The sequence below is a fragment of the Cebus imitator genome, unplaced genomic scaffold (genome assembly GCF_001604975.1).
Source record: "Cebus imitator isolate Cc_AM_T3 unplaced genomic scaffold, Cebus_imitator-1.0 Scaffold321, whole genome shotgun sequence".
Classification (NCBI taxonomy): domain Eukaryota; kingdom Metazoa; phylum Chordata; class Mammalia; order Primates; family Cebidae; genus Cebus; species Cebus imitator.
The window spans coordinates 2,079,834-2,092,883 of NW_016107636.1; the positions used below are offsets into that span (position 1 = coordinate 2,079,834).

Genomic DNA, 13,050 nt, shown 5'->3' on the forward strand with positions numbered 1-13,050 from the left:
TGTGGGCAATAAAAACACGGCGTCCACTCACCCTCTGCGCTTTCACTGGGAGCTGCAATCCTGAGCTGTTCCTAAACGGCCATCTTGGATCCACCAGGAATCTGTACTAGTAATCTTTATTCCAGTGACTCAGGTCAGAATCCCACATTATATTTATAGATATTGTAGATTTAATTTCTAGAAATTCAATTTGGATCTCTTTTATACCTTCCATGTTTCCTTTTGAATATATGAAATACAGTTATAACTTTTAATATTCTTTTCTGCTAATTCTAACATCTCTGTTAGTTCTGGGTTCAATTGACTGATTTTTCTCTTCATTATGAGTCATATTTCTTTGCACTTTTGCATGTCTGGTAATATTTTTATTGGATGCTGGATATTTTTATATTTATCAAAATACTTGAATTTTGTTTTGGGACACAGTAAAATTATTTTGAAAAAGTTTGATGCCTTTAAGATTTGTTATATGAGGCCAACAACTTAATCTTACTACTGTAGAAAGACCTTTTTGAGTACTCTACCCAATGTCTCAGGAATTACGAGGTTTCCATTCTGGCTGATAGCAACATGCACCATTCTTGGACTCTGTGAACATGTGGCGTCATTCCCTCTAATCTTTTTGAGTAGTTCTTTCCCTGCCCCTGGATACTTTCCTCACATACATTGAGCGATTCATACCCTGCTAAATACTTGAGGAGGACTCTCTGCGGCTGTCTGGAGTTCTCTGTATAGCTCTTTCCTTTCCATTATTCTGATCTGCAAACTCTAGCTACTCCATTTTTAGAAAACAGTTGCACCTTTTCAAGCCTGCATAAACTATTAAGAATAGCAGAGTTTTCTAGTTATGAAAGAGTTAATTACTTAGTGATTGAATTATGAGCTTATATGGAAGGATTGTGTTAGTACAGGAAGGGATTAAGAATTTAGAAATGAATCATATCACAGTTATTAACATTTTTCTAGACTTATTTAGCAGTGTCATAATTTCACTTTTATGTTTGAGTATATGATTATTTGATTAGTATTTTCTACTCTCACTCTTCTGGATTATAGGCTCTACAGGGGCAGATACTTTATTTTTTCCCTCTTGTTTTGTGTCTCTAGTATAAACATGGTATTTGGCACATGTTAAGAATTTTATAAATATTTGTTAATTAAATGAATAAGTGAGTAATTTTTGCTTTACATGATGGAAGTCTAGGTAACTAACCAAACTGAAAGCTGAAGTCAGAGGAAACTGCAAGATTGCTTTGAATCTAAACAGATGAAAAAAATTTCTAGAACACATAAGACAACTGACGGAAGGCCAAGTAAAATCTAAAAATAATTGGCTATTTTTGGGTTACTACTTTACAGGTATCTTATATTGGAGAAGGCATCAGATGAACTTGTTGAACGAAGTCACATTTTTAGTAGCTTTTTCTATAAATGCTTGACAAGAAAGGAAAATAATTTAACAGAAGAGAATCCAAATCTTTCGTAAGTTAACCCTTGAATGTACTTAAGTTTTAAGAGAAAATATATTCTTTTTGAATGCTTCTAGTAAAATGGCTTCTTTATAGTATCTCCTAGAGTGGGCAGTACTACCATTTGTGTAGGTCCTGGGTCTGTTTGCCGTGAGAGCCATTTCCCATCTTTCCACTGTTTTGCTGCCTATGACAGGAAGGCTGACACTTGCAGTCTTCATTTAAATTGCATGTCCCTGGGGGAAATCCTGGAAGTTGGAGGGCAACGAAGAAAGAAGCTAGTTTATTTCTTCCCTACTCTCTTTGCGTTGGGCAGTGGCCGTATTTCCTCTGTGAGTCCACCTCTCACAGGACAGACCTGCTGTAACTCCAGCTTCCATCTGGAGCTGCTACTTCTCTTTGCTCTTCTCTACCCTGCAGGTACAGCAGTTTCCTCCTATGCTAATCTTTGGCTGTCTCACTGTCCCCTTTTTTGGCTTTGTGGGGTTTTTTTTGTAATGCTGTAGCCAGTTTCCTGCATTACATTCTGTTATATAGGGTTGTTTTGGTTTTCCTGATTGGACCCCCAGTGACAGACTAGTTAATTAAGCCAATGCAACATTATATGAAATACCATATTTGCACGATTTAGCTGATTGTTGCCCAAGAATGTTTTTGGTTAATACTAAAACTGTGGAGCAGTGTGTAGGGATAGGCACAAAGAAGGTATTTCTTAGACAGTAGAAACTTGGATAGTTGTTGCAGCATGAGGCATTTCACCCATTTCCCATGCTTAACAATTTGTATGATCTATTTGAGTAGACTCATAATAAAATTTAGTTATTAGTTAAAAAGTTAGTGTAAACATTTGTGTACTGCTTTACAGTTTACAACACAATTTATTGACATTATTTCAGTTTTTTCTATCATGACAGTGCCTTTCAATAGGGCATCTAAACTATATCCCAATTTTTCAGATAAGGAAGCAGTCTAATAAAGATTAATAAATTTTACTTAAGATGAACAGCTAGTGAATGGCAGAACTGGTTGGTACTTAAATCTTTACCTTCTAACTTCTAGTCCAAAGTTTTATTGTATTAGACTGCTTTAAAAAAAAGGCTATGAGAGTTTGTTTCATCTCATTAAAATAATAGGAATAATAAACAAGTTAGAAGAGGATTAATGGATAAACTGCTTGAATTGGATATATTGTTGGAGAAAGAAGGTAGGAATAGGAGACTAATTAATATTTATTGAGTGCCTGCCAGAAACTAAGACAGTGAACATAAAGCTATTTGATTCTATAGTATTCTTGTCATTGTCTTTATTAATTGAAGCTTAGAGAAGTTATGTAAGTTTTCCAAAGTTGGGTGTAGCTTTCCAATTTCAAGGTTACTCCTTCTGTTGTTCATAGTGTTGTGACTATGTAATTTATGGTCCAAATTGGGATGCTTGTGAGAATAACAGGAGGCTCTGTTAGTGGATACACTAGGCAATGAGTGTGTATATATTAGGGCTTCCTAGACAAACTGGGTTGTACAGTCAGCTCTATTTTAAGTGGCTTTGTAGGTTTGGAATTTGTCTGATGGAAAAATCTACCAGGATCAATTAAGGAGAAAACAGCAATTTGAAAATATTTTTGATAGTCAGGGCTAGTGGAGAGGGATATATGGAAGGGGAAGATTTATTAAATACATTAGATAACATTTCTGATGCCCTCCTTTTCTTTTTTATGTATACAGAATTTAATGATTTGTATCATGCACTTAATCTCATGTTTTATTTTAAGATTATTCAATGTAGAGATTGTGAATTTGGTATACCCACCTTCAAACTAAGGAAATGAAAGCAGTTTATTCTGCTATATTACGAAGATTTTTTAAAAAAATAGATATATACTTTATTGTTATATACATAATAAAAACCAAGTTACATGAGTGGCATCCTCTAGGGTAAGATGGATAAGATACTAGATACTACACACACACACACACACACACACTCACACACACACACACACACACGAAATGTGTGAATACTAATGCTTGGTCTGTTAAGTATTCACACAATTTGATATATCAGAATAAGCATTAGTGTTTACACAAAGAATCCCTACAAATCAGTTTGTAAAAGCCATCAGAGCAGCAAGAGATATGAATTCCAATGGCCAATAAATCCACAACAAAAGGCTCAAACTACTAGTGTTGGGAAGCGGCAGACTCCTTACCATGCTTCATGAGATCTTGCAAGATCTGACTTTTTTCCCTCTCCTTAAACTCATCTCATAACATTGTTTCCTCGTTTCCATACTTAAGTTCAGCCTACCTCTTTTCCATTTTCAAATATGCTAAACTCTTTCCTATTTTCTGCCTGAAACAACTTATCCTGGCATTTAAAAAATTTGTTTCACAGCACGATCCCTAATCATTTTGTTTGTTTGATTCTTCGTTTTCTGTTTCTCATTTGAAGCTACATGAAGTTAGGGACTTTGTCTTATTTTCCACTCTATCCCCAGTGCCCTGCCCAGTGCTTGGAACATAGTAGGAACTAAAAATACGAGATGATAATAGTGCCCATTATTGATTACTGAAAGAACTGTTAAACATTTAGTTGAGGATTTTCTACACAGGAACTGGGAATAAGAGATTATGTTTGGCCCTCATATTTTCTCCTATCCTCCTTGCCTCATTCTATGTCTAATGTATTCTCAATCAAATAAGGTTAGCATAATCAGGAAATCTGCCAAATACCAACATAAACATAAAACCAGATGTCTATCCTTAAGATTTTCAAATAGAAAACAAATTAACAGATTATGTACTAGTTGAAAGTAATTGTTTATAGTCATTGTAATGGTTGGGTCCTTCTGAAATGAGAAAATTCAATAAACATGTGACTTTGATTTTTTTATGTGGCTAGTCTTCCACATAGTGTCTAATTGCTGTCACATCTTTGAGCTCATTCTCGATCCTATGTTACTCCTGATGTTTACTCATATGGTTTTGGTTAGGTATTATTTAGATGAACAAGGTGGGGCAACGATTTCAGTTTCCTATATTACTTGATAAAAATTAAGAAATTAATGGTTTGCTTTTTTTTCTTCAATAAGAGTTTCATCCAAGAGACTGAGCCAGAATTCACATACCACCTTTATCCCCCTGTTAAATGTCATTTTATTCCTTCCTAAAACCTTTTTTTTTTGACAGCCAAACTTGGTTTTATATCTTTCTTCCTTAACTCCCCTGATTAGGTAAAGAAAAAAAAAGTAGTATTTGTATGTGTGCAAGCCAACCCTGTTCAAGGTGGCTATCTTAGATACTTTAACGAAGGGATCCCCAACCCCTGGGCTACAGACTGGTACCAGTCCATAGCCTGTTAGGAACCGGGCAGCACAGCAGGAGGTGAGCAGCAGGTGAGCGAGCATTACCACCTGAGCTCTGCCTCCTGTCAGATCAGTGGCAGCATTAGATTCTCACAGGAGCATGAACTCTATTGTGAGCAGTGCATGCGAGGGATCTAGGTTGTGCGCTCCTTATGAGAATCTAACTAATGCCTGATGATCCGAGGTGGAACAGTACATCCTGAAACCATCCCTCCTAGCCCTGTCCCTGGAACAATTGTCTTCTACAAAGTTGGTCCCTGGTGCCAGAAAGGTTGGAGACTACTGCTTTACCATAATTCCTTTGTACCTCTTATGACACATTTTAGTTATTTGTCATAATTTTTTCTGCCCTTATTAGATTATGAATACTTCTAGAGCAATGTAGGTGAGTTTTATTATTTGTTTTTAGGAACCTAATAAGTATTTGTTGAACCTAAGAAATATTTGTTGAAGAAAGGAAAGATGGATGAGTGGTGGGTACATTTAATGTCATCCTGTAGTTTCATTTCCTTGTGTATGAAAGGAAGGGAGATGAATTTTATTTAAAAAAATCTAAGAATAAAAGCTTCGTTTTTCCTCCTCCATTAAGATTTTTAATTAAATTAACTGATTATTTTTTAGAGATAGGGTCTTGCTTTGTTACACAGGCTAGAGTGCACCGGTGTGATCACAGCCTCAAACTCCTGAGATTAAGCAAGCCTCCTGAGTAGCTGGGACTGACTATTGGTGTGTGTCACCACCCTGACTAATTTTCTTTATATTTTTAGTGACAGGAGTCTCACTATGTCGCCCAGGCTAGCTTTCAACTCCTGATCTCAAGTGATCATCCCACCTTAGCATCCCAAGTAGCTGGAATCACAGGCGTGAGCTACCACACTCAGCCCATTGAGTTTTAAAACCTCCCTAATCATAGATGTAACAGTTGGAGAATTCTGTTCAGGTTTAATGACAGTGTTTTATATCATGCCCAGATGGAGCTAAGCAAAATAAATAGATTTAACTGTGTTTGTACTAAGTTACTGAGCCACTTTTGGAATCTAAAAAGCATTTAATAAATTCCTGCCTTTTTTCTGCCCATTTCATTATTGGTTTTAGTTATTAAATTTAGGAATAACCAGGAGATACTATAAGGGGATATATTTATAATGTATTAAATATGATATATCTTAGAGAAGATGGGCTACTCAGGAGGCTGAGGCAGGAGAATTGCCTGAACCCAGGAGGTGGAGGTTGCGGTGAGCTGAGATCACACCATTGCCTCCAGCCTGGATAACAAGAGCAAAACTGCGTCTCAAAAAAAAAAAAAGAAGATGGTTAAACTAAGTCAGTCTAAGATATTTCAGTATATAAAAATGCCTCTTGAAGTCCTTATCTTAAAAATATTTGATATATCAAATCTATCTTTCATATTCTCAGAATGGCACAGAGAAGACATAAAAGAGTAAGAACTTGGACTCGTCACATAAACATTTTTAATAAAGATTACATCTTTGTACCTGTAAATGAGTCGTAAGTATTTCAGATTATTTAAAAACGTATTGGAAAGCAGAAAAAAAAATTTGTGGTGTTTTTAGATTCATAATCAGTAAAAATCATGGGCACATACATTTCAGGTATTATTTTAATTTTCTAAAATAAAAGTAGCTAAGACAATGAATTCCGTATCTTGGATTTTAGTTTGACAATGGTTATGTTGTAAAAGTAGTGAAAAAAAATTACAAATGACCACAAGACTATAATGACTGAGACATTGAATTTTTTTTGTTTGGATTTAAGAAAAAATTTTCTAAATAAAAAATAAAAATACTTTTGGGTGAATCTTCATATACTTAAGAAAACAAACTCTTCAAGCACGAACATGAAAAAGGTAATGCTGTGAGTCCATTTATTAAGGCAAATCCTTAATAGGAAACACTTGTATGAAAGTAAATAAGTTTGAATTACTCAGATGTTACTCTAAATAGTGTTACTTATGCCTTTGTAACTCTGGATATTTAATTAGTTTTGGTATGTATTGTCTATATTGTAGTGAGATATTATAGTGGATGTCTTCAAAATTAATATGAAAGGTTATACCCACTTTCTCAAAATGTATCTGTAGAAGATATTCTACATTGTTTGGACTTTGCATGGTATTAAGACTGTAGTTCTTTTTCAACAGGTCTCACTGGTATCTCGCAGTCATTTGTTTTCCGTGGTTAGAAGAAGTTGTGTATGAAGATTTTCCACAAACTGCATCCCATCAGTCCCAGGCTCAGCAGTCCCAGCATGACAACAAAACAATAGGTGACATCCTTAACATAGATCGTGTTTTTAATAATGATGACAGTAATATAATGGTTACAGGGAACAAATGAAGTTAAAGGTAGTATAGTTATTTATTATCATTGAACCTACCTAGCCGGAAGAATAAAAAAAACCTGAAATTTTTATGATAGCCTCGTTATAGACAAAATGAAATTCTGAAGTTGTACTGTTGTATCAAGTTTTATTATAGCACTTAAAATACTAATTATTTTATTATGAAATATTTCAAACATATAAAAAAGTATAATTAATATGATCAACATCAGTACCCATTTCATCTGGATTAAGAAATTAAAACTTTTCCAATATAATAATCTCCTCTGTGACCACTCCCATTTCTCTTTCTTTAATCCAGAAGTAACCACTACCCTAAATTTTATGTTTATTTTCATGTATTATTATTATTTCCATTGGCATTTTTTACTTGTTTTAACTTAAAAAAATTGACAGGTAAAATTACATGTATTTACTATGTACAACATCCCTTTTTTTTTTTTTTTTTTAGTTTTAACTTAAAAAAATTGACAGGTAAAATTACATGTATTTACTATGTACAACATCCCTTTTTTTTTTTTTTTTTCAAAGTTGACAATAAGTGTTTTGGCAAACTTAGATTTTGAGATATTACTCTTTTTTTTTTTTTTTTTTTTTTTTTTTTTTTTTTTTAAAGAGACAGAGTCTTGGTATAGTGCAGTGGCTCCATCATAGCTAACTGTAACCTCAAACTCCTGGACTCAAGTGATCCTCCTGATTAGTTAGGACTACAAGGGTGTACCAGCATACCTGGCTCATTTTTAATTTTTTTTTTGTAAAGACAGGATCTCACTAAGTTGCCCAGGCAGGTCTGGAACTCCTGGCCTCAAGCAGTCCTCCCACCTCAGGCTCTCAAAGTATTGGGATTACGCCACATGTGGTTACAAGATGATGTTTTGAAATATATATACATTATGGAGTGACAAAATCTAGCTAATTAACAATATTATAACATTTAAAAAAATACACTAGCTTTGCTAACATGACTAAGAATTCATGCCATAGATCTCCAGGCGTAGCTTGAAATCCCCCATTTTTACTTAATGTAATTTCTTGTAGACTCTGTTAATTTGGCTAGGTAATATAGGATCTTTCTTAATTCTTCCATGAGTTTTCCTACAAGCCAAAATCTAAAGTAAATAAGCCTACTTTCTTTGAGAAGAAAAATAACAAAATTAAATGTTTTATAGCTGTAGCCTAAACAGTAAGCCAAATGAAAAATAGCCTTTACCATTAATACCGGCCAAAACCTACATGGGGAAAAAGATAAACTGATGAAGCAACTGATTATGTTTGATTATCTTGAAACCTATTAAGCCTCAAATACATACTTTTACAAAACTCTGTGATCATAGTTAGAAGCACCATTATTAGGCAAATTAACTACCTTCTGTATTAAACAGCAGACATTTTGATTAATGAGCTGTCTTTGAAGATTGTCTTTTTATAGGGAATTTGCCTAGCTAACTAGTATTTCAGATCATGGCTCTGCGGCTTACCTGTTATTTGATAACAGCCAACCATTGTCAGTTTTAACTACCTGTTGATTGAATTTTATTTATAACATTTGTCATGAAAAAAATTAAATAGATCTCAGGTATTTTTACTGTGCATCCAGTAACTGCATAAAAATTATAATTTTAAGCTTATCTAAGTTACCAGTATAAAAACATACAATAAACACTTATAATTGCTTAATTATTTCTAACTAGATAATGATCTACATCCTACTTCGACACTGTCTTTGAGTACAGAGGATTCCCAAGTAAGTGTGTTCTTTACAGATGGGAAGGAAGGAAAACTCATGAATATAATAATGTTATCTATAACATAGAGCATAGCTAGGTGGACTGTGCTGGCACATCATTAGATTGTTTGCTTTATGATTCTTTGACAGTTTTTGTTGGGCTGGGGAAGAGAACAAGATAAGTTATTATTGTATCTGTTTAGCTTGCTTTAACTAAATTATTTAGTAGTTTATCTGATGTTCATCTTTCTTAACTACTTTTCAAATTTCTAAGGATCAGATTTACTTTTATTCTTTATTTTGTCAGTAACTTGTTGAACTTAGGTAATTAATAATCTTAAGCATATTGTAGGTTCGTTTCTTGCCTTGTTTCTTTCTTTCTTTCTTTCTTTCTTTCTTTCTTTCTTTCTTTCTTTCTTTCTTTTTTTTTTTTTTTTTTTTTTTTTTTTTTTTTTTTTTTTTTTTTTTTTTTTTTTTTTTTTTTGAAACAGAGTCTCATTCTGTCGACCGGGCTGGAGGGCAGTGGTGCGATCTGAGCTCACTGCAACCTCCCCCTCCTAGGTTCAAGTGATTCTCCTGCTTCAGCTTCTCGAGTAGCTGGGATTACAAGTGCCCACCACCATGTCTGGCTGTTTTGTATTTTTTTATTTTTTTTAGTAGAGATGGGGTTTCACTATGTTGGCCAGACTTGTCTCAAACTCCTGACCTCAGGTGATCTACCTGCCTTGGCCTCCCAAAGTGCTGGGATTAGAGGCGTAAGCCACCACGCCCAGCCAGAAAGTTCTGGTAAAAATCATTCAAAGTGGACTAAGAGTGAATCCATGTAACTCCTTAGTTCATTAACTCTTCTTTATTTGGAGCTCCAAACTGATCTGCATAGTCTAGGTTCAGTGTTCTAATTGATTAAGATTGCCACTTAATGCTCTTTTTTTTTGTATGTACAAATAGCAACAGAGTCCCTGACATAGTCCTATGTATTTACTGTCACTGATACTGTCACTTCTTATAAAGGAAGATTTCTTTTCTTGCTAGTCACAGTGGTAGAATAGGACCATTCCTTCTTGCCTCTAGAACCAGATTTCTCAAATTGAGTTTCTTGGAATATTCATTCTAAGACGCAGTTCATGATGAGCAGGATTCTAAGGTCAATTAAGTTGGGCAAACTTTGTGTACTCTTTCTGTCTTAGAGAACCATTGTGTATATTAAAATAATAAAGGCACTGAGAAGGTCTGCATTAAATAAATCTGTTTGATCTGTGGTTTCTCAAACTTATGAAGAAAACAAACAACATGAACAAAACAAAATTCCCCATCCCCTTTCCCTTAATATAGATTAATGTTCTGCATCTTGTGCTTCAAAGAGAAGAAATATGTCTCTACTGATGTCATGAATTGAATTAGAGAATGTATGTAAAAACACGTTAAATTAACTTGTTTACCTTTGTTTAAGAAAATAACTTGGAATGGAAGTAATTAAAGTTCCAGATTGGTTTTTAGGACAAGTTAAAACTCCTTAACTACTTGAGACCACATGTAAAAGTACATAACCTACCATTTTACCTGTATAATAAAATAAATCAATAAATTCATGGAAAATGAAGTTAGTTCACTTTAGATGATGAAGATAACTATTATTTGAAATTTTAATTTCAAAGTTTGAAACACTTTAAAATAGTAACAGAATAGTAAGTTATTCAAAATAGCTTTAATTGCAGTCATAAAAATTTGTTATTTCAGAGTACCGAGTTGAATATGTCAGTACCAAAGAAAATGTGTAAAAGGTAGGTACATGCTATAATAATAATACAGTTTTTTCAGGTATTTAGATATACTTTGTACACAAGTATATAAATCTGGATTTTGTCCTTTGCTTTTCATAGGCCATGTATTCTTATACTAGACTCCTTGAAAGCTGCTTCTATACAAAACACAGTTCAGAATTTACGAGAGTAAGTAATGAGAATTTTACCATTCAGTCTGTTATCTAAAGCCTTAGTGATTTTGAAGTTACCTTAAGAATTATTGAAAAGATATCAAGAATTATATTTTATTATCTATTTAAACAAGCCTATAAATTTAATCAATAATAAATATCTTCTGTTAATATTCAAGTATTAATATTTCTAAAGGATTAGATCAAAGGTAAATTCAGAATTTGTATTCATAATTGAACAAAAAGCATAGTTTTACAAAGAAGCATTGTATTGAGTATCAAAAATACCACTTTAGAAAAAAATAAGAATTCTTCCACATTTGTATCATTATGTGTGTGTGTGTATATATGTATGTATGTATATGTAATTTTGTAATTTACTGTAGTACTTGGAAAAAACTAATGATGAAACTTTTAAACTGATTTCTTTGTCGAGTTGTGAAAGTTGAGTTGTTGAAACAAGTTTAGCTTTTAGTTTGAAAATCACATTACATATTTTCTTTAAAGTAGCACTCGTGAAGGCTCATAAAATATAGGTTGCACTGGTAAAATTCAGTCTGGAAATTTGGCTCAACAGCACATCTGGCAACAAACATTTTTCTGCCTTTGTGAAAATGTTGCATACTGATAAAAGAGATTTCAACTTTAGACACTCTGTTGATCATTTCAGGTATTTAGAGGTAGAGTGGGAAGTTAAGCTAAAAACTCATCGTGAATTCAGCAAAACAAACATGGTGGATCTATGCCCTAAAGTTCCTAAACAGGACAATAGCAGTGATTGTGGAGTATATTTACTGCAATATGTGGAAAGCTTCTTCAAGGTATGTGAAGATATAGATAAGTTTTAAATTCACAGTTACCACCATACAGTCACAAGTTAATGGATGTAATAGTACGTTCTCATTGCTGTGAATAAAGACCAGAGATTGGGTAATATATAAAGGGAAGAGGTTTAATCGACTCACAGTTCACCATGGCTGGGGAGGCCTCAGGAAACTTACGATCATGGTGGAAGGGAAACAAACATGTCATTTTTCACATGAGGGCAGCAAGGAGATGAATGAGAGCTGAGTGAAGGGGGAAGCCCCTTATAAAACCATCAGATCTCATGAGAACTTACTATCATGAGAATAGCATGGGGGGAACCACCCCCGTAATTGAGTTACCTCCCACCAGGTCCCTCCCACCACAGTGGTATTACAGGAACTACAATGCAAGATGAGATTTGGATGGAAGCGCAGCCAGACTGTATCACTGCAAGCAAAGAGGCAGGCAAATGTTACACGTAATCAAGACTTAAAAAAAAAAAAATCCACAGGTGATGCAGATACTGTAATTAGCAGATAAGAACTTTAAAATGATTTGATTAATAGGTTAGAGAAAATAAAGCCAAAGATGAAACAAATGGTTGAAGACATGGAGTATACCAAAAACAAAAAACAAATAGACATTTTAAAGCTGAAGATGTGTAATGATATATCTGAAATTAAGAACTTATTGATTGGGTTTAATAGAGGACTAGATGCAGTAGAAGATAGGGTTAGTGAACTTAAAGAAAGGACAATAAAAAATATCAAACTATAGTCCAGAGACAAAAAAGAATGTGAAGATGAGAACACAGCTTAAGAGGCAAATATGAAACAGTCAAAAGGTATAATTTACATGTTATTGGAGTCCCAGAAGAATTGGAGAGAAAGAGAGAGAATAGGGCAGAGACAGTATTTTAAAGAAAATTTTCTAAAATGAAAAGACCTGTTTCTTCAAGAAGCTCAGAAAACTGTAACTGGAGAAGTACAATGACAAACATGGCTGTTATTTTCTAGCTCACAGAGACTTTGTAGGACTGTAGCAATATTAAAGATGAAATTTTAAATAGCAAGGAATCACTCTTTGCTTTTTGAACTGTTAGCTTGTTATTTCAGTCATTGCCATTATAATGTATGAAGATGAGTCTAGTAAAGGATGTTTTTGACCAGAAGTCTGCTTGGAGGATGCTTAATGGCACTTTGAAAGCATGAGGGTTGTAGTATGAAGCTACAACTTTTTGATGTCTTTAATATTAGAGAGGAAGGATAATATATAGTAAAAAATAGTATAAATTTTGGAAATCATTATATATCTATTATGGTGGGTTTTTTCTCCCTTTTTTATTCCACACTAGAACTTCATCATAGGGTGTCAGGTTTGGGCCCTCTCATAC

General features: G+C 33.9%; 1 protein-coding gene across 8 annotated transcripts in view; it reads left to right on the forward strand.

Annotated features, from left to right (window-relative positions):
- Positions 1–13,050, forward strand: part of SENP7 (SUMO specific peptidase 7) — a 201,395-nt gene that overhangs the window by 185,434 nt on the left and 2,911 nt on the right. For all 8 annotated transcript variants that reach the window (XM_017504344.2, XM_017504347.2, XM_017504348.2 and 5 more), the window contains 7 exons: positions 1,360–1,482; positions 6,247–6,339; positions 6,992–7,116; positions 8,883–8,935; positions 10,655–10,698; positions 10,798–10,866; positions 11,521–11,671. In XM_017504344.2, the coding sequence (XP_017359833.1) occupies positions 1,360–1,482; positions 6,247–6,339; positions 6,992–7,116; positions 8,883–8,935; positions 10,655–10,698; positions 10,798–10,866; positions 11,521–11,671 (658 nt within the window). The remainder of the gene's footprint in view (positions 1–1,359; positions 1,483–6,246; positions 6,340–6,991; positions 7,117–8,882; positions 8,936–10,654; positions 10,699–10,797; positions 10,867–11,520; positions 11,672–13,050) is intronic.